Source organism: Triturus cristatus, chromosome 1_2 (genome assembly GCF_964204655.1).
Source record: "Triturus cristatus chromosome 1_2, aTriCri1.1, whole genome shotgun sequence".
NCBI classification, from domain to species: Eukaryota; Metazoa; Chordata; class Amphibia; order Caudata; family Salamandridae; genus Triturus; species Triturus cristatus.
The window spans coordinates 515,449,829-515,475,371 of NC_140580.1; the positions used below are offsets into that span (position 1 = coordinate 515,449,829).

At 45.9% G+C, this 25,543-nt stretch overlaps 1 protein-coding gene across 1 annotated transcript in view; it reads left to right on the plus strand.

The window, feature by feature from the left end:
- The window catches only part of ADAM12 (ADAM metallopeptidase domain 12), a 2,563,649-nt gene that overhangs the window by 1,630,646 nt on the left and 907,460 nt on the right, over positions 1-25,543 (plus strand). The window contains exon 10 of the mRNA XM_085606237.1: positions 2,693-2,777. Coding sequence (XP_085462363.1) covers positions 2,693-2,777 — 85 coding nt within the window. The remainder of the gene's footprint in view (positions 1-2,692; positions 2,778-25,543) is intronic.

Consider the following 25,543-nt stretch of genomic DNA (forward strand, 5'->3'; position numbering starts at 1 on the left):
ACTCTCTCTCAATATATATTTCTATATTATTTTTGCCTGCATGCAAAAGACAATAAAGGCAACATGAATTATGAAAATACTGACATTCATAGATATACTTGTAATTTAACAGACCTACCAGATCGTGATGATCAACATTCTTCAGGGGTCAAAATAAGCACTCCTTAAGTCCACAAAGCACTGCAATTTCAAACTGGACTTCATCTCACAACCTCCAACTCATTTGCTTAAAACAGAGACAGGAATGGACTCTTGGTGCTCATAACAGCCTCCTGCTCGTGCAACTGGATCCTAAAAAGGGATAAACTGAATATTTTCACATGAAAAGATCAACTGTTTACTTACTGAAGCAATCATTGTAACTCCACTTTAATTATACTGCTCCATAGCAAGTTTGTATTGATTAGTCTATTAATTTATAAATTGTGGGCCTACAGGCGCTGGGTCTTGAGCAGGTAACCTTCCGCTCTTATGACAGATGCTTTACCCCTCTGCTATCTGTGCTCACCGAATTGTAAGTATGTAAGGAAGAGTTCAAGGGATGCGGAAGTATATATTTTGCAGTGACCAGAATGGGTTGATCACAAAATATGGAAAATCTCATGCGGACACATGCCTGCAAACACAATTTTTTTTTTAAGTAAGCTTATGCAATGCTTACACCCTGCACCTGTCAGCGAGAAATCATGAGAGAACCAAATAAGCAGGTTCTCTGAATAAATTGCATGGCACAGACCATTTATTTTTTATTTGTTGAAGACTTGTCTCAATCTTCAATCCGAGAACACCTGGGTTGACATTTCAATTTAAAAAGAAACCATCAGAGAAACTGAAAAAGTGCTGACTCCATGCCAGAGAGATAGCATGGGACCAACTTCATCCAGAGCTCTAGATCACCCTTACTCAGTACACACCTTTATGCCGAGGAACGACAATGGTTTGCTGCACTGCATACAGACAGTACTGGACTGCAGCGGGCAGAAGTAGAGTGACCATCACACCCCAAACATCCCTGACACTCCCAACAGCCTTGAACCTTTAACTCATAAATAGTTCCTATCAGGTGTCAAATTATTTCAATGGAGGCACACAAAAACTACAACACCCAGAATGCATTTGTCATATGAAAACCCTGGTCTGGGAACAGCACTCACAACAACATGGAACTAGGCAGATGCCCGTTAAGGCAGGCTTATTTGAACATCCAGGTACCCCCACCCTTCTCCCAAGCCCCCAGCAGCTGAAGACCATAACCGAGCATGGAGACCACAAAGTAGGGAGCAGGACACCCGCTGTAGGGGGTTGAGAAGCGTATATTCTCTAGCTAAGTAGGAGAGCACATGCCCCTATCCTACCCGAGCTGCACCCCTACTGAGCATGCTCCACTCACCTTTCCACCAGCAGACCCAGAGCCACCACACCCCTGTTATAGCAGCATTTCACTACCAAACCTGAGAATGGGGTTCTTTAATTGACTAGAGGAACATTGCTACTGGTACTGAAAATATAAAGGGTGAGAAAAGACAAAATGCAATAAAACAAATTCTTGCTGAGAAAGAAGGTAAGCATCCAGGACTGTGAGACAGAAACTAATAGGAAGTATGTTAGGTGGAGTCCCTCTTTATGGCTCCCAGGAAGAGACAGAGCTTATTTTTTCCCCCAAGTTTATATTAGGTATTTGGTGAATAAATCCTGCCTGTGCAATGAGGAAAACCTCATGAGGTAAGGAATGGGAAGTTGAGGACAGACGAGGAAGTAATAGGGGACTCGCATCCAGGTGTTTTAGCAAGGCAATAATAGGGTGTCACCAAGGGCCCCAGGGGCAGGGCAGCAACAGATTTCCCTAGACTCCGTAAATACGTTTTACCAGCCGAGGGGCAGCAAAATGATACTAAGAAGTAAAACCATTGACCCGGCCCCGAATTTCAGCTACGGACCATCAAAGCGTGCATAATGCATGCCAGTGTCTATAGCTAGTTCATTTATACGCACACATCATATCCGGACATTTATTCGCGAGTTAACCGTTTCATGGCAGCACTCAGTGACCCAACGAAAGCGTAAGAGCTGTGCACCTTTCCATACCACCAATCAAAGCAGGCCTTGAAGGTTACAACCTGTTTATCTCAGCATGTCACTGCTTGGAAGGTGTCGTCATTTATTTTAATGATTCTGCCTTGGTCACGTGCCCAGCTCCTGTGAGAAGAATACGGCATCCTTTATAATGAACTATGAAATAATTAAATATTGAAAAATATCCTGAGATGTAAATAAACCCTTGCGTCCCTAGAGCCGCTTAAAACTGTTCCATGTTGATGCTAACAAATATTCTTATCATTGCTTTCACTGCTCCATATACGATGATACACAGAGGCTGTTAATTCCACATAGCAGCACTGCGCAAACCACTCGCTTTAATATTTTAGTAGTTGTTGCAGAAGGATTTTCTTCTGAATGATGCTCAAACAGGCAATGCTGAAATCCTGGTTGTTAGGGGGAATACAAACAATATTTTAATCCCTGCTTTTCACGCTCGAGAGGCCCTGCCACTGTGATTTTTCTTCACCCCTCCCGGCCTATATTTTGTGTAGATCTGGCCCTCGTGGAATGGGTGCCCGTGCCAACGCTGTTTCACATTCAGGCGCATGCGCTGTGCATGAGGTATTAATCTGTGTTTCTCTCTTGTTTCTAGCGGCGTGTACTTCCACGGGACTACTATTGGTATGGCGCCAATCATGAGCATGTGCACTGCTGAGCAGTCTGGCGGGGTTGTTATGGTGAGTACGGGGCGCGCGCGAGCTAAGAGCCCCGGCTAGCCCACTGCTCACTTTCTCTAGTGTTCGCTTTACCATATGCCCAAGTGTTAGAAGATAATATTTCGCGGGCAAATGTACGATTATTTTATTAATAACTTACTTTATCTCAGTCTAATGTTTATTGTGGTGCACCTATGTTATTTTCAGCATTTCATTGCAGCGAACCAAGAAAGCCCAGTTCGTTGAAAATTACCACTTAAGTTTACACTGGATGCAAGTAAAACTGCTCATATGGGGTGGTTCTGCAGGCGGCTTATTTCTCCAATGAACATAAGATGAACATAAGCCTCTACTTACACTCCCTATAGATCCTAATGAAGAAAGCAACGTGCGTAAGAATTAAAAAAAATTGAAAACCAAGAAGGGAAAAATGATAATTAACAGAGCCAGTAAAATAATGAGTAAGTGCCGTACAATATTAAATGTCTATGCAGACGCCAACAAACCCTGACTCATGAATGTTTGATGAGGAAATAATCACATTTAGAATATGCTATGTGTACTGCATTCCCGGTAAATATTCATTTTAAAGCATTGTGTCGGACGACTCTATCTAGCTATCAACCTCTATATATATATTGCTATCTGTGTTTTACATATATATAGATATAGATAGATAGATAGATAGATAGATAGATAGATAGATAGATAGATAGATAGATAGATAGATAGATAGATAGTCATGGTAAACTTTATTCGACCAAAGGCCATTAAAGCCCGCAAGAAACAGATCATATATTTATAAAAAAAATAAGGTATATAGAAACACATATCACTAAGCGAGGTAAAATCAAGGATATTCAATACAATTCACAACATTTCATGAGATTAAAAAGTGTTGCCTATAACAGAAACAGCATTTTCTAAGGTTCATAACACCTAATGTGAAATACTAATTTTATAAAATTGAGGACTGCGCAGCAAACTTAGAATGAACCCAGTGCCTGCAAAAACAGTAGCCCTTCCTTGTACTGTCTCACATTGGCCATCCGTAAAAGGGGTGCCAAGAAACAAAGGAGGGTAGGTCTTGAGGCCAGGCGCTCGTTGCCGGAGAGACAAATTTAAAGTGCAAAGTGCTTAGTCTAACAAGGGTAAGCCAGTAACGATAAGTAGGGGATATAATCCATCCCAGGTAAGGCTCTAGACCAGAGGTTGTCGTTACTTGAGCATAATTTACAATACTTCGCATCTTTTGAGCCGCATCTTTGCTGTTCATTATGCAGTGCTCAAGGTATGTTTTGTTAACACGTGGCTTAAACGTTGAGCCAATTAAAAAAGGGGACTTATAAAAATTAGACAGACCCAAGCACGCCCTAGAAACCTTCACATACTTAAGCCATGGTATTTCATCTGTCCCATCTAATAGCAGGTAGTTGGAGAAACAAGATCTTGTTATCCAGCCTCTTGTGAGGACCACATTTTCAACCAGAGTAACAGGGGTGCTAGCCCCATCAAATCTTTCAGAAACAGCATGCCAAGCTCTTCATGACAAATTAGAGAGGGGGTGCTTCCCGGGACTGATAAAAGTCTATGTGTGAATTGATTCTCTATGCATTGTAAAGTTTCCAAGCTATTATGCCCCCAGAGGCCAGCACCATAAACGCAGGCTGACATACACTTACTCTTGTAAATATTCAACATTGCTTCAATTGTTTTATTATTGATATATATGTATGTGCGTGCATATATATATTGATGAAGTCCACTTTAATTCCTATGCCCTACGGGAATGTCGATTGGGACAGGCAGCGCGGTACCTGGCTGACAATCTTGTCACATGTGATAAATGCGGACTGCGAAGATACTTGATTTATTGAAATTAAATCAAATCAAATCAGCAGCGGTTTCGTCCCACAGGCCTGGTTCACACATACAGGTTCCAGTGAAAACAGCCTCCCCATTAACCCCTTCAGTGCCCGCCCCTTTCCCCGCCCAGTGCCGGCCGTTGCATTAGCGGGCGGGGTCTATGACGAGCTGGACTCGTCATGGGCACAGCGCCACCGCGGCCCATGACGAGTCCAGCTCGTCATGGGCACTGAAGGGGTTAAAGTGCACAGTGATAATGGAAAAAAGACTGACACGCAAATGCACATTGAGTGCTATGTTGAAAAGTTACCACTTCATCACAAAAATATAGCAAAATATTCACAACATAAAAATGCAAACACAGTAAACGGAATGAGCATGCCTTAGTATTTCTCCCATGTGGTAATGGCATATGCAAGATGTGTGTAACATGTATTACACCTCAAATTCAAATTCAAGCCTCAGTGGGCACACATAAATTCACGCAGTTCTGTTCATATAAATTAAAATGATAAAAAAGCAAAACCCTGATATCACCTAGTGTCCAACATAGAATAGTAAACGGAAGAGTAGGTGCAGGACCCCCACCCGCCGGCAGCCAACCCTGCACCCCACAGTTTTGGACCACAACCCCAGGGCCAAATATAAGAAGCATTGGTAAATGCAATAGGTTTTGCCTATGTGATTAATATTATTTTTGTTGTAAGCTTTCGCCTGGTGAGCTGTTGTGCTATATAAGTTACTGAAACTGCGTTAAAGTGTTATGACTTGTTTATTGAGAAAGTTAATATATTGTGCAGTAACTGGTGGTAATATAAAGCGGAGAGATTAGGTAAAGGGCAGAGGGCATAGAAAAAACATGCAGCAGACAAGCACGCTTGAAATGGGTGCAGCCATGGAGAGATTAGGTAAAGGCAGAGTGTTAGACCTGGCACCTTGGCGTGAGTCTCCCTTCCACTTTTTGTCGCTGTGCCTCATGTGGTTTGCTAGTGTTAGCTGCTCAGAGCACTGTGCCACTGCCAACCAGTGCCACAGTGCAAGTGCTCCCTATTTAAAATGTATATGTTGGTTGGATTCCATGATTGGCTTATTTGGTTTACTGTCAAACCCCAGTAAAGTGCACCAGGAGTGCCCAGGGCTTGTAAATACAAATGCTGCTGGTGGGCTTGCAGCACGGGGTGTGCCACCCACAGAAGCGGCCTGGTAAAATGTATCTAAGGTCTGCCATTGCAGAGCCTGCGTGCAGTCTGGTACTGTCCTGCTGACTGGGTAAGTGCACACACTTCCCAGACCCTAAACCTTCCCTTAACTTCATATCAGTCACCCCTATGGTAGGCCCAAGGGCAGGGTGCATTGTAAGCATAAGGTAGGACAAGCCCTGATGTGTGTGGCATGTCCTAATAGTGAATTACAGCCATTTTCGTTTTTCACTATTGTAAGGCTACCTGTTCTCCATAGGCCAGAATGGGCTGTTAGAATTGTTACATTCTATGATCCTAACAGACCCAGGGAACATGGTAGAAATTCGAGTTTAGTATGCCTGAACTCAGAATAATAAAATACATCTTTTAGTAAAGTTTATTTTAATATTCTGTGTTTGCAAATACCACTTTTAGAAAGTTGGTATTTGCTTGCTTGACCATTTCAGCCCGCCTCTGCTATGATGTGTATCTGCCTGTCTGGTTGTGTGAGTGACAGGGCTGGGGAAACCCAGAGGGGCAGGGCTAGGCAGCCTGGTGGTGAATAGGAAGATTGGCAGTCAGATGGGTGGGAGGAGTACACCTGGGCTCTGAATAGGGTTGTGCTCTGCTACCACAATGCTGGCTCCACCTCCTGCGGAGCGGCTGATGTCTCTGCCCTGCACCCTGAATAGAAAGGCAGAGTCATGTCAACATAGTGCTCAAGAACTGGTTTGGACTGGGCAAAGGCCCCTCAACCCCAGAGGAACAAAGGAATTAGGGGTATAAGTATTGGGACCCTGCTCCCAAGAAATTAGATCCTGCTGAAACAAGAAGAACCTCTGCCAGAAGAGAAGGAACTGGGAAAGCTGTAGGAGGAGGAGTAACTGTCCCTGACCTGGGGGATTGGCCTGCAGAGGTTGCCTTGCTGCTGAAGGAGAGGAGAAAGACTACTAAAGACTTTGCTTCAACTTTTGCTTTGAAAAGATCTACAAGGGCTTGAACTGAGCTTGCCCCCTGAACGAAGTCCCAGGACAAGTGGACTTCACCCCCAGCTCCCCAGAGTCTTTTGGAAGTGCCTGCTGCTGTTGTTGGGCCTTCTGAGGGACTGCGTGTCGCAAGGAGCTGGAAGCGCGACGCAAGGAAGAGAAGCGTGCCACCGTCAGAGCCGCTGTCGTCGCATCTCGCAGAGAGTGTCGCCGCTGCAGCATCGCATCAAGCGGAAGCGTCTCGAATCATTCCGGAAGTGTCTCGCAACGCCGAAGAAGCGTGTCGCCATCGCAGCCATCGTAGCTGTCGCATTGCACCGCATCGAGAGAAGAGTCTCGCATCGAGGAGGAAGCGTGTCGCCATCGCAGCCATCGTAGTTGTCGCATTGCACTGCAACCAGAAAAGCGCCTCGCATCCACGGAGAAGCGTGCCGCCGTCAGAGCCGCTGTCGTCGCATCTCGCAGAAGGGGTGTTGCCGCTGCAGCATCGCATCGAGCGGAAGCGTCTCGCAACGTCGGAGAAGAGTGCCGCTGCCAAGGCCGCTGTCGTCGCATCTCGTCAAGGGTGACGCCGCTGTAGCTGACGCATCGAGTCGAGCCTTCTCGCAACATCGGAGAAGCGTAACTCCTCTGGAAGATCCCGTCTTTATTTCTTTTGCACCAAGAACTTCAACGCATATGCAGCGCTGCAACACTTTTGTTGCCCTGCGTGTCGCATCTAAGGTACATTGACTTAAATTGTCGCATTTAAGAACTTAGGAGAAACTAAGCAATCTTCTACCAACTAAGCAACCGTATTGTGTATTTTTAATCGTTTAATTGTCTTGTGATAATCCTATATAAAGAATCCTTATTTTTAATATAAATACCTGTGTGGTGTCCATTTGTAGTGTTGTCACTTGGTTACTGTATGTGTTCACAAATGCTTAACCTATAACGCTCTGAGATAAGCCTTGTCTGCTCGCGCCAAGCTACCTAGAGGGTGAGCAGGGGTTATTTTAGGAGTGTAACCCCTTACCCTGACTAGAGGAATGCTTCCCTGCTTGTCACAAGTACCTACCTGTGCCAACCAGAGAACCCGGATTCTAACATTGGTGGTCAGCGGTGAGGATTCTGGACTTGCATTTGTGACTCATGTACAGTGATTGGTGAACACTACTTAGCGAGTGCAGACCTTAAACGCAACCAATACTTGTTGGTAGATTTCTTTTTGGGACTTTCTATTTTTGAGTACTGCCAAACTTAACCATGGTAGAGAAAGCAGCATCCGTAGTCTCTGTGAATACTGAATTGGAATGGAAAGAAGAGAAATTGGAAAACTACACTGCCAAGCAGCTGAAATCCTTTTGCAAAAAGTTTAAAGTTTCTTCAACTGGATGTAAAAACAAAGCAGAATTCTACAAGGCGCTGAGGGCCTGGGTAGAAGCAAGGAATGCCATGGAAGATGATAATGCAGAGGAGCAGCTGGATGGGCCAGTGGGCTCAAGAGGAAGGAGGACCCCTTCCCCTGCTGGTAGCAGTGTTTCTAACCACAGTCTATCTCCAGAGGAGCTGGCAGATAGAAAAGAGTGTAGGATGCATGAATTGGAGCTGGCCAAGCTCAAGTTAAGTGGGCAGTTAGAATTGGAAATAAAGAGTAGAAAGTTAGCCCTGGAAGAAAAGAAGCTATAATATGAGCATGAAAAGGTTTTGAGGGAGATGGAGCTGAAAGCCCAGAGTCTAGAAAAGGCTCCCTCTGGTGGCAGCACACCGTCAGTGCAGACAGAGTCAAGTGTGTACATACCCAAGGATGTGGTTAAGGAATTCTTCAAGAATGATGACATAGGGCAGTGGTTTAAGGCCTATGAGGTACCCATGTCTTCCCACCGGGTCCCTGAGAAAGATTGGGGAGCAGGGTTGTGGGGACGGTTCCTTAGTGAGGGGCGGGATACACTGCTGGATTTGCCTTCAGATGATTATAACTATCCCCATATGAAGGCTGCTTTGATGTCTAGATATGGGTTGACCCCTGAGTTGTATAGGCAAAGGTTCAGGGGTTGCACCCAGATTCCAAACAGTACGTATGTTGAGTATGTGACTTTTTTTTGCAGAGCACTGGATGGTTGGGTGAAGGGTAGCAAAGGTAATGATTTTGAAGGTCTTCTTGATTTAATGGCATGGGAGCACTTGTCTAGTAATTGTTTTCCTGAGCTACGCCAGCACCTGATTGATAGTAGGCTGACTAACCCTAGGAAGCTTGCTGAGGAGGCGGACCGCTGGGTCAGTACCAGGGTCCATAAGGGTCAAGTGGGAGATTCCGCCAAAGGTGGGCAGGGTCCCCAGCAGAAGAGTGGGGGGGACAAGGGTAAACAGAGGGAGTTCCAGAAGAGGCCCCAAAGTAATCCCCAAGGGAACCAAGGGAAAGGTTCTCAGCCTCCCCCACCACAGAAACCGACCGTGGCCCCGACAGGTACACCTGTTCAGAAGGGGCCCATCAGATGTTACAAGTGTGGTAACATGGGGCATTTTGCCTCTGATGTGAAGTGTCCATTGTTTGGTAAACCCGCACCCACTGGTGCTCCATCCCGGCAGGTGACTAGTGTAGCCCTGGGGGAGGAGATGGGTGTTCAAGGTGGGTGGGGTCCCACAGAGATGTCCCTTGTCTCATTAGGAGACCGTGAATTGGTCCCCCAAACCCAGCTGCCTGAGAACACTAAAAAATACAGGCAGTGGGTGACCATAAATGGCCATAGGGTTGAAGCTCTCAGAGACACAGGAGCCAGTGTGACGGCTGTCAAGCGCCACCTGGTGTCTCAGGAGCAGGTTGTCCCAGGAGCATTCTATCCGGTTGTTGCCGCCGACAACACCGAGAGTCACTGCCCAGTGGCTCAGGTTCCCTTTGAGTGGGGGGGTCTCTGGTACTCTTCAGGTAGCTGTGAGGCCCGCCATGCCTGTAGACTGTCTGTTAGGGAACAACTTGGAGAGCTCACCTTGGGCTAAGGTGGAGCGGAGTGCTCACCTGGAGATGTTGGGTATGCCGGATTGGGCGTGTGTCACCACACGGTCCCTGGCAGCCAGTAGAGGTACTCAAGAGGTCCTGGAGCCTGAGAGGGAGGCCCAGGGACCGGCCTTAAAGAGAAGGAGCAGGGGGCGCGGGAAACCGGCCCCTGAAATTCCCACGGTCCAGGAAGGAGCAGACCTTGAGGGGGATGCCCTGGAACCTACAGGGGAACAGATAGCTGAACTGGGGGACCTGCCTGAGCTGACCCATTGGCAGCAAGAAGGAGGACCCTCCAGGGAAGAGTTCTGCAGGGAGCAGAAAGAATGCCCTTCTCTTGTGGGTATGCGGCAGCAGGCTGCAGACCAGGCCAACGGTGATCAGTCCGGAACACATTTCATTTACTGGGAGAACGACCTCCTGTATTCTGAGCCTAAGGTTGCTGAGCCTGGGTCAGCCCGTGTGCTGGTGGTACCCCAGCGCTTCAGAGCCTTCCTACTGGGGCTGGCTCACGATGTACCCTTAGCAGGACATTTGGGGCAGGACAAGACCTTTGAAAGTCTTGACACCCACTTCTTTTGGCCCCAAATGCGCAGTAATTCAGATACTCACTGCAGAACATGCCAAACGTGCCAGGCAAGTGGGAAGAGTGGAAGGAAGCAGAAGGCTCCACTCCAACCATTCCCTGTGGTCGGTACCCCATTCCAGCGAGTGGGGATAGACATTGTAGGGCCACTGGACCCCAGGACAGTGATGGGCAATAGGTTCATCCTGGTCCTGGTGGACCATGCCACCCGGTACCCGGAAGCCATCCCTCTGAGGACAGTGACGGCCACCGTGGTGGGACGTGCACTGATGGGAATTTTCTCCCAAGTGGGATTCCCTCTAGAGGTGGTGTCTGACCGAGGTACCAATTTCATATCTAAATATATGAAATCCCTTTGGCAAGAGTGTGGTGTAACCTACAAGTTCACCACACCTTACCACCCCCAGGGAAACGGGTTGGTTGAGAGATTCAACCGAACCCTCAAAGGCATGATAATGGGCCTGGAAGGACCCATGAGGCGTAAGTGGGACGTCCTCTTACCATGCCTCCTCTTTGCTTACAGAGAGGTGCCACAGAAGTCTGTAGGGTTCAGTCCCTTTGAGCTTCTGTACGGACACCCAGTGAGAGGACCTCCAAGTCTGGTCAAGGAAGGCTGGGAGCAATCTCCCAGGAAACCTCCCCAGAATGTATATAGCTACATGCTGGCCTTCAGGAACCAGACTAGGCGTTTCAGGGAACTTGCTGAGGCAAACCTGGAAGCCAGCCAGGAGGAGATGAAGCGGTGGTACGACCAGAATGCCACTCTGGTAGAGCTTCAGCCTGGACAGAAGGTATGGGTCTTGGCCCCAGTGGAGCCCTGTGCACTCCAAGATAAGTGGACCGGTCCCTTTGAGGTGGTGGAGCGCAAGAGTCCGGTTACCTATTTGGTGGACCTGAAGTCTCCTAGGAACCCCTTAAGGGTCCTACTTGTCAACCGCCTCAAGCCCCACTTGGAGAGGTCTCAAGTGGGCATGCTCTTAGCGACAGATGCTGGGATGGAGGAGGAGACCGAGCCTCTTCCTGACCTCCTGTCAGTCAAGGAGCAAGATGGGTAAGTGGATGGTGTCATCCTCTCTTCTGCCCTGACCCCTGAGCAACAGAATGATTGTCGCCAGCTGCTGGGACAATTTTCTGACCTGTTTTCCCTGGTTCCCGGTGTCACTGATTGGTGCGTCCATGATGTGGACACTGGGGATAGTACACCTGTGAGGCACAAGGCCTACAGGGTGACTGACAGGGTAAGGGCCTGCATCAAGGAGGAGGTCTCCAAGATGTTTGCCCTTGGGGTAATTGAGTCCTCAAGCAGCCCAGTGGTCTTGGTCCCAAAGGCTGCAGCGCCGGAAGCCACACCCGAACTCCGGTTCTGTGTGGACTACAGAGGACTCAATTCGGTCACCAGGACTGACGCACACCCCATCCCCAGAGCTGATGAGCTCATAGATCGGCTAGGGGCAGCCCACTACCTCAGCACGTTTGATCTAACGTCTGGGTATTGGCAGATCGCCTTGACCGATGGGGCCAAAGAGAGGTCAGCATTTTCCACCCCTGACGGGCACTACCAGTTCCGGGTTATGCCCTTTGGGATGAAAAATGCCCCTGCCACCTTCCAGAGGTTGGTCAACCAGGTGTTGGTTGGGCTGGATTCGTTCAGTGCCGCCTACCTGGATGACATCGAAGTGTTCAGCTCCACGTGGGAGGAACACCTACGCCACCTCTGGGAAGTATTGATGGTGCTGCGGAGGGCAGGCCTCACGATCAAGGCAAGTAAGTGCCAGATCGGGCAGGGTTCAGTGGTGTACTTGGGGCACCAAGTTGGGAGTGGCCAGGTGGCACCCCTTCCACCCAAGATAGAAACCATCCTGAATTGGGAGTCGCCCAAAGCCCAGATGGAGGTGAGAGACTTCCTAGGTCTCACCGGGTACTACAGGAGGTTTGTCAAGGGGTATGGCAACATTGTTGCTCCCTTGACAGCGCTGACTTCAAGGAAGCAGCCCAGGAAGGTGATCTGGACTGACACCTGTCAGAAATCTTTTGAGGCCCTGAAAGCTGCTATGTGCACGGCGCCCGAGCTTTTGGCTCCCAACTTCTCCAAAGAGTTTATCGTTTAGACAGACGCTTCAGAGCATGGTGTGGGGGCTGTTCTTTCACAGATTAATGAAGAGGGCCTAGATCAACCTGTAGCCTTTATTAGCAGGAGGTTACTTCTACGGGAACAGAGATGAAGTGCTATTGAGCGTGAGGCATTTGCTGTGGTCTGGGCGCTGAAGAAGCTAAGACCATACCTGTTTGGGTCTCACTTTCAGGTTCAGACAGACCACAGGCCCCTCAGATGGTTGATGCATATGAGGGGTGAGAATCCAAAGCTGTTGAGGTGGTCCATTTCCCTACAGGGTATGGATTTCACGGTGGAACATCGCCCTGGTACAGATCACGCCAATGCTGATGGTCTGTCCAGAGTTTTCCGCCTTAGTGATGAGGAACTCCCTGGGGTAGGGTAGTTCCCCCCACTTTTCAGCTGGAGGGGGCACGTGTTAGACCTGGCACCTTGGCGTGAGTCTCCCTTCCACTTTTTGTTGCTGTGCCTCATGTGTTTTGCCGGTGTTAGCTGCTCCTAGCACTGTGCCACTGCCAACCAGTGCCACAGTGCAAGTGCTCCCTATTTAAAATGTATATGTTGGTTGGATTCCATGATTGGCTTATTTGGTTTACTGTCAGACCCCAGTAAAGTGCACCAGGAGTGCCCAGGGCTTGTAAATACAAATGCTGCTGGTGGGCTTGCAGCACGGGTTGTGCCACCCACAGAAGCGGCCTGGTAAAATGTATCTAAGGTCTGCCATTGCAGAGCCTGCGTGCAGTCTGGTACTGTCATGCTGACTGGGTAAGTGCACACACTTCCCAGACCCTAAACCTTCCCTTAACTTCATATCAGTCACCCCTATGGTAGGCCCAAGGGCAGGGTGCATTGTAAGCATAAGGTAGGACAATCCCTGATGTGTGTGGCATGTCCTAATAGTGAATTACAGCCATTTTCGTTTTTCACTATTGTAAGGCTACCTGTTCTCCATAGGCCAGAATGGGCTGTTAGAATTGTTACATTCTATGATCCTAACAGACCCAGGGAACATGGTAGAAATTCGAGTTTAGTATGCCTGAACTCAGAATAATAAAATACATCTTTTAGTAAAGTTTATTTTAATATTCTGTGTTTGCAAATACCACTTTTAGAAAGTTGGTATTTGCTTGCTTGACCATTTCAGCCCGCCTCTGCTATGATGTGTATCTGCCTGTCTGGTTGTGTGAGTGACAGGGCTGGGGAAACCCAGAGGGTCAGGGCTAGGCAGCCTGGTGGTGAATAGGAAGATTGGCAGTCAGATGGGTGGGAGGAGTACACCTGGGCTCTGAATAGGGTTGTGCTCTGCTAACACAATGCTGGCCCCACCTCCTGCGGAGCGGCTGATGTCTCTGCCCTGCACCCTGAATAGAAAGGCAGAGTCATGTCAACAGAGTGCTCAAGAACTGGTTTGGACTGGGCAAAGGCCCCTCAACCCCAGAGGAACAAAGGAATTAGGGGTATAAGTATTGGGACCCTGCTCCCAAGAAATTAGATCCTGCTGAAACAAGAAGAACCTCTGCCAGAAGAGAAGGAACTGGGAAAGCTGTAGGAGGAGTAACTGTCCCTGACCTGGGGGATTGGCCTGCAGTGGTTGCCTTGCTACTGAAGGAGAGGAGAAAGACTACTAAAGACTTTGCTTCAACTTGTGCTTTGAAAAGATCTCCAAGGGCTTGAACTGAGCTTGCCCCCTGAACGAAGTCCCAGGACCAGTGGACTTCACCCTCAGCTCCCCAGAGTCTTTTGGAAGTGCCTGCTGCTGTTGTTGGGCCTTCTGAGGGACTGCGTGTTGCAAGGAGCTGGAAGCGCGACGCAAGGAAGAGAAGCGTGCCGCAGTCGGAGCCGCTGTCGTCGCATCTCGCAGAGAGTGTCTCCGCTGCAGCATCGCATCGAGCGGAAGCGTCTCACATCATTCCGGAAGTGTCTCGCAACGCCGAAGAAGCATGTCGCCATCGCAGCCATCGTAGCTGTCGCATTGCACCGCATCGAGAGAAGAGTCTCGCATCGAGGAGGAAGCGTGTCGCCATCGCAGCCATCGTAGTTGTCGCATTGCACCGCAACCAGAAAAGCGTCTCGCATCCACGGAGAAGCGTGCCGCCGTCGGAGCCACTGTCGTCGCATCTCGCAGAAGGGGTGTCACCGCTGCAGCATCGCATCGAGCGGAAGCATCTCACAACATCGGAGAAGAGTGCCGCTGCCAAGGCCGCTGTCGTCGCATCTCGTCAAGGGTGACGCCGCTGTAGCTGACGCATCGAGTCGAGCCTTCTCGCAACATCGGAGAAGCGTAACGCCTCTGGAAGATCCCGTCTTTATTTCTTTTGCACCAAGAACTTCAACGCATCGGCATCGCTGCAACACTTTCGTTGCCCTGCGTGTCGCATCTAAGGTACATTGACTTAAAGTGTTGCATTTAAGAACTTAAGAGAAACTAAGCAATCTTCTACCAACTAAGCAACCGTATTGTGTATTTTTAATCGTTTAATGGTCTTGTGATAATCCTATATAAAGAATCCTTATTTTTAATATAAATACCTGTGTGGTGTCCATTTGTAGTGTTGTCACTTGGTTACTGTATGTGTTCACAAATGCTTAACCTATAACGCTCTGAGATAAGCCTTGTCTGCTCGCGCCAAGCTACCTAGAGGGTGAGCAGGGGTTATTTTAGGAGTGTAACCCCTTACCCTGACTAGAGGAACGGTTCCCTGCTTGTCACAAGTACCTACCTGTGCTAACCTGAGAACCCGGATTCTAACACAGAGGACAAACCAAACAAGCACGGCGCAAGCAAGCACTGTGCAGGCAAAACCTAAGCAAGCAAGGTAAATCGATCAAAGTTATCACCCACCTGAGTAACACAATCCGAGGCAGCGACAAAGTTCATAAAAGATACGTGCAGCTTCTGCTTCTGGAGCTCAAGGTTCATTTAATGTGCCTAATTTTTCTGTATACCCAAAGTGAAACTTGGCTGAACTTGAACTCACAGTGCTATTGGTACTCTTGTCTGATAAATAAATTAAAACAAAATAGACAACAGCGATGCTCTAATCAATATCTGGCTTCACTTGTGCCACCCTGAAGGTTATGCACCGCGAATATACCAAGATTCTATTTTATGTATGCACATGTGTAGTAGAGAGCATACCTAGCTGGTAAGTGATGAAAAAAGTGTGCCTCAGAAGATTCAAACACCTTAACTCTGCTCCTTACCTACTACAAAAATCTCAAGGATACATGTTGGGCCCTCTAGGCATGCAGATGATGGAAGGTAATGAGAGATCATTTAAAAGAAAGAAACAAGAGGCAATAATCTAAAGTTTTAGGTCGAGATTAACTTTTCATGTAGGTGTTTAGAAGTATAGTGGGAGGAGGCTTTTTGAGATAGCATGCAATTAAAGGAGATAAAATGTAGAATTAAACAACATTTTTTGCATGTGGGATAGCGCTATATTAGATACTTGTAATATGCACCAGGAGTAGTGAACAGGCTATCTGCCTCTAGGTCACCACTTCTAGAAGACCTGCTGATCAGCTCAAGGGTTGGAAGCATGACTATAGTAGTGGTGGGATGCATATAGAGGGACACTGGGAGAGCATTAAAAAGCACTTAAAAGAATAAGCAACCATGGGATCATAGCAACATAAAAGAATATACACAGTAAACAGCTCTGCAAACACTAGAGGAGATGTCTTCTGATGTTTACCCTCTCTGTGTGATTAAGGCAGATTTGCCAATACTGGTGTTTCACCACGCCGAAAGTAAATACTGTTGTACGGCTGATAACTGACACAAGTGTTTAAGGACAAAGCTATGACTCAGCGAGATGGTGTGACCCAGATAAGTAAATTGCACATTCTGCTCTTTGAGCAAACTGGGCCTTCCATTACCCACGTCTGTGAGGAATTTATTCTGAAGTAAATTTTCCTTGCCAGTGGTGAATCGGTGTACACTTCAAAGAGTTGTATGATTGTTCTAAGTGTACAGCTTAATGTTCAGGCATGCGCCTCACATAACACCTTTTGCCAAGCAAAGTAACAATATTATGATAAAACTCTTCCGTCCTTCCTGTGCTGTGTCACTGTGTCCAGCCGTCTCCTTGGCAACATCGCAGTTAACTAGAGGAGAACTCATTTTGCCTCATCGTGATTCTTGGATTACGTCACCCATTTTCGAGCGGTATTTGCACGACTTAAGCCAAAGAAATTTATCCAGGAAAATTCAACTCTGTTCATTTTTTGTATTACTTAGGCGCAATAGTGCATAATGTGAAGCATTAAAGATTCTGCAGTTTTACCTCATGTTTGATATATAAATGCACATTTGTTTGCACTGCGGGTATAACAAGCTAAACGTGCTTTGAAAAACTTTACCGCATTTTTACTCAAGGTAGCGATATCTGAGAATCATGGTATTACTCTACACTTGTTTCCTGTAGAAACAACCTTCCAATGTAAATGCTCCATTTTCTATTATTCCTTCTACCGCTTTGTCACTTGAGCCTGTCATCGACAACAGCATTTCTTACGTTTATCACGTGACATGGACAGAGCCTCAGACGAATTAGCTCAGGGGGTTCATGAGTGAACTTACAGACTGCATTAGTTTTGGGGTTCGGGCGCGGAAGGAAGATTAACTAGTTTGGATAGGATCCTTAGAGAGATTAGCTGATGAGGGCACGGAATGGCAGCATCTGGGCAGTAGGGCCTAGGGAGGGTGCCCGCCTTTTGTGGGCACTGTTGGAGAGCCCATGCACTCGTATGGAGTGCAGGCATAAATTAAAACAAGCAGGCTTGGAATGCATGCAGCCACAGGGAGAGTATGTAAACAAGCACAGTGCAAGCGCTGTGCAGGCAAAACATAAAACAAATTCCAAAAACGTCAGTAATTGAGCAATGGGACACTTATAAGAGAAACACATGAGGAGCAACAGGAAACAGTATACTACAGCCAATACAAACGTTGGAAAAGTAAGTGGTAAGCACATGAACCTATGCAAAGCAAGGGCGGGATGTAAGCCCCTCTTAAGATTTGTATTAAATACAATAGATTTCACTAAGCGATGTGCAGGTGAAACCTAATAAAAATGGGGAGAGGGCCATGCGGCCATACAGCCCTCCTTCCGCTGAGCCTTATTAGACTCCGGGGACCCTATCACCTGGGGCCAATTAATTAATAAAAGGAGGGGGTGCGTGGTTGCCTTCCCTAAGCTTAATTAGAACCCAGGGACGCCATCCCCTGTGGCCGAAATATAACTAAAAGGGGAGAGGTGTTTTAGGCCCCGGTACCTCATCCCCTTGGGCCACATCTTTTGTAAAAGGGGAGGGGGCTGCGTGGCCCGCCTCCCTGATCCTCATCAGGCCCTGGGGGCCCCATCCCCGAGGGCCATTTTTTATTTTAAAGGGGTGGAGGGGATGGCAAAAGAAACTTGCATAATACAAATCTCCAGTCCTGGGGCATCTGAACGCAAGCAATAGTGGAGACAAGTGGCATGCAAAATACCGTTTTCATGTATAGCAGGCTTCAGAAAGTCTGTTCTAAAAAGCAATGGTAGCTTTTACTCTGAGCATCTGACTGAAGAAAGAAGTGGAGACAAACATCTATCTTATTGCATTGCAACACAGTTCAACAGTGGTCTGCAGCTGAGATGCATTTTTGCCCGCCTCACTTGTGTTACACAGCATTTGTAGAATAAACTTAATTAAATAGGTCACTCTAACATATTGTATTACTATTTAAGAACCTGGGACGACATTAGCCCAGGTATGTAGGATGTTCTTAGTGCTTGGAGATTTGTATTATGAAGGTTTCCTTTAGCTCTGCAGGCCTCAGCACATAGGGGTTACTAATGAAATGAAATGATAGTCGACTTGTCACTTCTCAAATCAAAAGCTCTATCGCTCAACCCTTGATCTTGCTCCATTACAACTACAGCTATCAAGACATGGCTCCTCACAGCTGACTTTCTGACACCATCTAGTTTTACTCCATCTGGGTTCTGCACAATGTAGCCACAGCAATAGAGGTCATAGCCAATTTGTTGCTGCAACTCTAATATGGCGTGCTGGACCCTACCCTCTACTGTCCACTTCCCTATCTCTTTGTCCTTTTTCTATCCCTACGTGCTCCCAATCGGTGTCCCTCTTCCCAGCCCAGTGCCTACCTACCTGCCTGCCTCTCTTTTCCTTCCCTCCACACCTACTCCACGTCTTTATATCGCTCCCTTCACCTGCTGACCAGTGGCTTTCCAAGCTTTCTTGATTTTTTTCTTGTTTGTGTGTAATTTTGGGGGGATTTAATGCTGCCAAGAGGCTCCAACATTTAATAAACAGATATCTAAACATGGTTTCAAGCACTTAAAAAGCTAAGCTCATGTGGCAAAATGAAACAATGACTGGCAGAGAGACGAGGACTTTCATGCCATCAGGTTATTTTTAGATAGTGGTTTTCATTCTGGGACTGCTTGCATTTGCCACATTATATTGCAATCCTTGCATAAACGTCTGTCTGCACAGAGAGCGCAATTCTAAGTGGTGCATGGTTTATCACATTTGTCAATTACTGGGTGCGGTAAAGTTCACACCCTCTATTAAATGTTGTCAGGTGAAATCTGCCAGAATTCTACAGGTGAAAAAGGCCAGCACTTAGCTGTAAATGTCTGATAAGCGATAATTAGGTGTAAACCTTTGCCTTTGTATTGGGCCCCCTTTTAAATGAATTATTTCACATTGAAAGAAGCTCTGTGTGCGTTGCAGTCCCCTACAGTGCAATGCATTTGGTAAAAGAAAAACGAACTTTACAAAAGCAATTCCCCTTCTGACATGGACTGGAATCAAAGCTGGTCTGCACCCGCGGGCCTCGTGACCCCATATTGGTCCCCTCTGAATAGCAATTTGCACTGAACAGAATTTTCGGATAGGACACACAACGGAGTCACCCGCATTACATTTAAATGTCAAGGGGGACATCTCCCTCGGATTGTGTTGTGGTTTCTTCCGTCGACCATCAGCTAGACATACACACATCTCCGTAGATATAGATAATTCAAGCACCGCATTATGAAGGAGGGAACCTGCCTGGTGTATCACGACGTGAGTTTTGTCAATGAATATGGATGCTATGGAATTGTTTCCCATCATAACCTTTAAATTGGAATGTAAAGATGTCAGTGCTGATACGTGAGAAACAATAGGATATTGTTATTCGTAAATATTTGAGACATTAATTCATTGTTGCTGAGCTGTAGTATAATTAATTTCTTGATATAATAGGGTGTATTTGTGCATCGCAGTAAGCTTAGAGATAGCGGGTATGCCGTGCACCCTGCAAATGCAAACTCAGTGTGGAAGAAAAGTGTTGGAATTTTGGTACAATTGTGCCCAAAAGCGGCTGCTTTGAATCGGGACCAAACCTGTCGCTGCATGTATGTGGAGAGTAGCAGTACTCCAAGTCAAGCTCAAACTGGTGGAAATGCAAATTATCACAGGTGCAAATTTCCACTGTACTCTGAGCAGGTAAAATATTACAGGAAGTGGCACAAACAGTGTATTGTAGGGGCAGAGGAGCGTCGCCCCACTGCTTTCTCGCAGAGCATAAAGCAGAAACATAAAATAGCAAAACTACCATTCTATATTTCTGCTTCTCGCACTGCGAGAAAGCAGAAGTGTTTGGTTGGGGGCAGGCAGGTGGGAGGGGCTGGTCTAGGGCAAGGGAGGTGTGGCTTGCCCACTGCTGAGGACGCTGACTGTTTGATCAGCCCTCTGGGGCCGACCAAACCAGTCATGCGTAGTCTGCCTTTTCTCCATGTAGGCTACATGCAGCCTACATGGAGAAATTGGCCTCCCCAGAGGCGCCTGGCTGGTCGGCGTCCCAACTAATCACAATGCTGCATGCAGCATTGTGATTGGCTTAAGGGAGGGAAGGGAGGCTGCCTTCTTCCTGTTCCTGCCAGAGGCAGGAGAGCAGGAGAGGAGCAGAGACGACGCGGAACCGGCCCTGCAAAGGTAAGTTTACTTTTTTTTAAATTTTAAATTAAACCCTCCTGCGCGAGGCTGTCTCCCCCCCCCCCACCCGTGAGTCATGCCGGCCGCAGCTGTTGTATTGAAGCATTTACATAGTGCATTATAACCCCTGCAAAGATCCTGAACTGTTCTGCTTCACGTTCCCGAGTGCAATATTGAAAAGGGGGCTGGCAGTAGGTACGTGTGGGCTATATTAAAATTGCACTGGAAAAATTTCTGACTTTTGTGCAAAGTGAAATTCACAAAATTGCTTGAAATTTCACATGAGGATGTGTAATGTTTATTTCGATATAACAGTGCAAGTGCATTAAAAAAGTGTGGTAACTTTGATCCTGAGTGTGAGTGCGGGGTCAGTGATGTGGCTAAAAAGAACAAAGTATTCCATAATTAACTTGCTGACCTTTCACCTACAGGTAACTGCAAATAACATATACTTACTTTCTAAGTAATAGCACGGTACTATGCAAACTTTAAAAAAAAAAAAAAGTAATAAAATTATTTTTCCTACCTTTTCACACTTATATAAACTGAATGTTCCCTTCCTATCCACTTATAAAACAATAGTACACTATATTTACACTTAAAACCAAGAACACAGTCAAAGAGTGGTCTAAACAATATGGCTGCCTTTTACTTTAGTATGGGAAATCATTAGCCACACATATACTATTTTGTCATCAGCATGTACGAGGTATACCACAAGATTACTGTGGTATACCGTGGCACAATATATCACTAAATTTTCAAACTACTGGCCCAATCTACATATGCCACCAAAAGGATCATTTACACATTATAATCTATATTTCTGCCAAATTTTATTAAATCCATACAGCTGTTTTTCCACTACATCTTAGTAAAAAGTCTATCGAAAATGCATGGCTGGAAAAACTCGTTTGGCGACCAGACCCCCTTTATTTAGCACCCCCTTACAAATCACCACAAAACTTTGCATTATCAGCCAGTGTAGAAAAAGGAATGGGTCTGTAAAGTTTCATGGAGATTCCTCAAATGATAGAAAAGTTATTACCAAGCTAAAATTTGAGGAATTCCTGTCTTTGAGAATCCTAACCATAAGAGTGGCTACCGCTGTTGAGGTGTTTACAATGCTTTCAAACACTATGGGCCAGATGTACAACCTTTTTTTATGTCGTAAATGGGAAGTCGGCCTGTTTGTGACCGCAAAATAGGTATGTACAAACGCTATTTTGTGAGGTAGTAACCTATTACCGGCTCGCAAAATAGGGTTTGCGACTCGCTATTAGGAGGGGGCGTGCCAAGGGCGTCTCTTCCTAATAGCGCATCACACTTCTATGTATGATTGTTTTGCGACCGCGAATGCGGTCGCAAAACACTCACAGTTTACCACCTATTTCAAAAAGGTGGTAAGCCACTTGCAAACGTGAAGGGATCCCCAGGGGACCCCTTTCACCTTTGTGACTGGCACCGACAATATTTTTTAAGAGCAGGCAGTGGTCCTTGGACCACTGCCTACTCTTAAAAAATGAAACAGAAACGTTTCATTTTTCTTTTTTAAAGGCATCCCATTTTCTTTTAAGGAAAACGGACTGCATTAGAAACAAAAATGCTTTATTTAAAAAGCAGTCACAGACATGGACAGGCCACCATACCTGTGAGTGCTGGCCATTCCCATTGGGGTCGCAAATTGCGACCTGCCTCCTGAATATTAATGAGGTAGGTCATTTGCGATCCCATTGGGAATCACAAACCGTGTCTAGGACACTGTTGTACATTCCATTTTGCAAGTCGCAAATTGCGACTCGCAAAACGACGTAATTTGCAACTCGCAAAATGATAGGGTCGTACATCTGGAATTCTATATTTTTAATGATGCGCAATCAGACTGTACCGAGTGCAAAACAAGAGGATGCATTTAAGAACTGGTATTACCCTTAAAGTACCGCTCAAAAAGAATTACACCTTGAGACCATGAAGATTGTATCAATTAAAGCCTATACTGGCTCTCAAGCAGCCTTTATATTATATAGCTTATTAACCAATTGCGCACATTTACATTTCTTTCAGGTAGTGTGTAGTGGGCCCTTTTTTGTAGAGTCACCACCACTTTTATTGCCTTCTGTTGTTGAACCTGTTTTTGTTAGCACTAGGACTCTGTGCACTATTACCATGCTAACCAGTGGTAAAGTGCTTGTACTCGCTCCCTGAAACATGGTACAACTGGCCTTCACCTGATTGGTACATTTAATTTAAGTGCAACTTCCTGGTATATGGTACTACATGTACCCTGGGCCTGTAAATTAAATGCTACTAGTGGGCAGCAGCACTCATTGTGGCACCCACTAAAGTTGCTTTTTAAACCATGTTTTAGGCCTGCCACTTTAGCCTGTAGTGCAGTTTTATACTGAGAGGTTGACCTGGTAAATAAACGTTTGCCAGGGTTGAACCTTGCTTTTTTCATACCTATAAGTCACCCCTAAAGTAGGCACTAAAGGTTCATAGGAAGAGTGCATTGTATTTAAAAATAGGACATGTGGACATGTCCTGGCAGTGAAAAACCTCTAAATTCAGTCAGTCAGTACATTTTATTTCACTACGATTCTGTAGCATAATAGTACAGATAAAGGATAAAACAGATGTTAAAATTCAGGTTTAACTTCATTTCCCCCCATAAAATAACATAAAATCACATTACTTACTGAAACTATATTTAAACCCATACTGCATTTTAACAGTCCCAATTGTAGAATATTCCATATCATAAAATACAATTAAAACCATGTCATTCAATTGGAAAGTACAGATCTAAAAGGAACATTCAACAATAAGCTTTGAGGGATCAATAAATTTGAAAATCTCTCGGACAACGTATTGCACCATTCTGAATTCTGAAAAAAAAGAAGAGAAAAAAATAAAGCGTAGGTTCTTCCTTAAGGTGCTGAACATTAAATTGCAGTTACAATGCCATCCTTATGAATATCCCTTCATGACCGAACACGTCTTCTTAGGCACTGCCAAATGAACATTGCCACGGTCTGACAAACCAGAGGACATCAAGTTGATGCAGAAAACTAAGAGCAGGTCTACAGTGTCTGAAATCATATCCATTAAGGAGGGGGAACAATAAGATTTTTCCTAGGAGCCCCATAGAACAGACAAAAAAGCATAATATGCAGGTTATTTTGGATAGAGGACCCATCACACGGGCAAGGGCCTAACTCCTTCAGGGAGTAATGGTAGATAATTAAGGCAGAACCTCGTTAGCACAAATCAGTGCTGCTGATTCTGAACAAGAAACCGATAAGTTTGCAAGCCTGAATAGGAGGGAATTGAGCTGTAGGAGACAACTACAGCTTTGATTTTATTGGACCTTGACCTTTAAACGCAGCATTAGTTAACAAGCATTTGCAATGCAATAGGTCTCACCTTTACGAGAGTTTGAGCTATTGGCATTGTAAATGACAATGCCTTTTTTTAATGTGTTTTTTAAAAAAACAGATCAATAAAGGGCATTGTCATTTACAATGCCAATAGCTTGAACTCTGGCAAATGTGAGACCTATTGCATTGCAAATGCGTTTGGAGAGAGCCTGTCCTGGCATTTCCTGCCTGCAAGAGCAGGCAGGACTAAGCTCTTTTAGAAAATAGTGCCCGGAGTCTGTAATTAAAGCCTACCAAGCAGCAACACACGTAACACGACATGTCCTCATGGGAGGTTGCAAAATGGGGAAAAGGTGGTACTAAGGAGTGACTACTAAGCCTATTGACTAATGAAAAAGCCACAGTTTACAACGGACAATGACACAAGCCAATGAAAAAACTGGGCGGAGAGTAGTCGTAGCTTCACATCCATACCATAATACAGCATGCCTTGCAGAGCAGCGCACGCGCTGCCTAGGCTCAAACTAAAAAGCTGACCTAAGCGCGGTGGCGTGTTTGCTTTCAGAAGCCAGTACCCCGGTTGGTTCCCAACAAACAATCTCACAAGTGGTCAGTTTGGTCAACTTGTTTCACTTCATAACTCACTTAATGGTTGCTTCATTGCACTGTTGACATTGTCCCTTCATGTCATGTACCGCTCAACACATGCTTGGAAAGAGAACATGCAAGACTGCTGTCTGCAAGGCGCACTTCTCTAGTCCTTCGTGTAACTCAGTTAACCCCACTGCTTGGTGAGAAGTAAACAAGATGCTATTTACTTGAGGTGTTTTAGTTCCAAATGTGCCTTTCAGTGTCCTTGTCTGAGCTGCAGTAATATGTGCAAGGTATGAGAGATATGTGTCCCTGTGCCGCGTCGCATTCACTTCGGTACATCACAGATGTATGTGACTCGAGGTCCCTCCGTCTGGTAATAAGAGACTAAAATGTAACATAACTGTCCCATTGTCATTTGTGTTTCATCCCTGCAGTTTATTTTGTATTTAATTACGTGGGGAGTGTATTGTCCTCAGGCAGTTTCACTGCTTCTTTCAAGCGCCTCCTGTAAGTGTGGGCGATGAGTGCTGCTTGCAGCGTGTAGCAAATATGTGCATTTTTTCTGATGTAGGGGATTTTATGTCCCCATGTCATGCTGCTCTTACATGATGTAATTACCTACAGTTTTTAGCCCAAAGTAAGAAGGGTAGTTAGTTGTGTCCCTGGTTATATAAACTCACACTTTATATACATACATTTAAATCCATGCTTACATATATCTATAGTTACTCATATTTGCAAGTGCACTTCGGTCCTGATACAACCAGTGTGTGGGGCTAGCTTTGTAATGCACATAGACTCAGACACGTATTACTACAGTGCAAAGCACCCGTTATTAGCATAGTATTATAAAATAAACACCTCCGTGACCTGCGCGGCTTCACATCAGGACCAGACCTGAAATTGCTTCGGCTTCAAGGCGCATGTGTGTAACTAGTGCGAGTGAAAGAATGGTGTGCCATACATGCAGATGTGCAGAGTTTAACAAACTGTTTACTACTATGGTGGGGAGGGGGACATCACCAGCCAAGACTTTGCTTCTGGTGAGTTGTGGCACCCCACACTCAATGATAAGTTGTAGATTACACGTCACAACCCATATATACTTTACA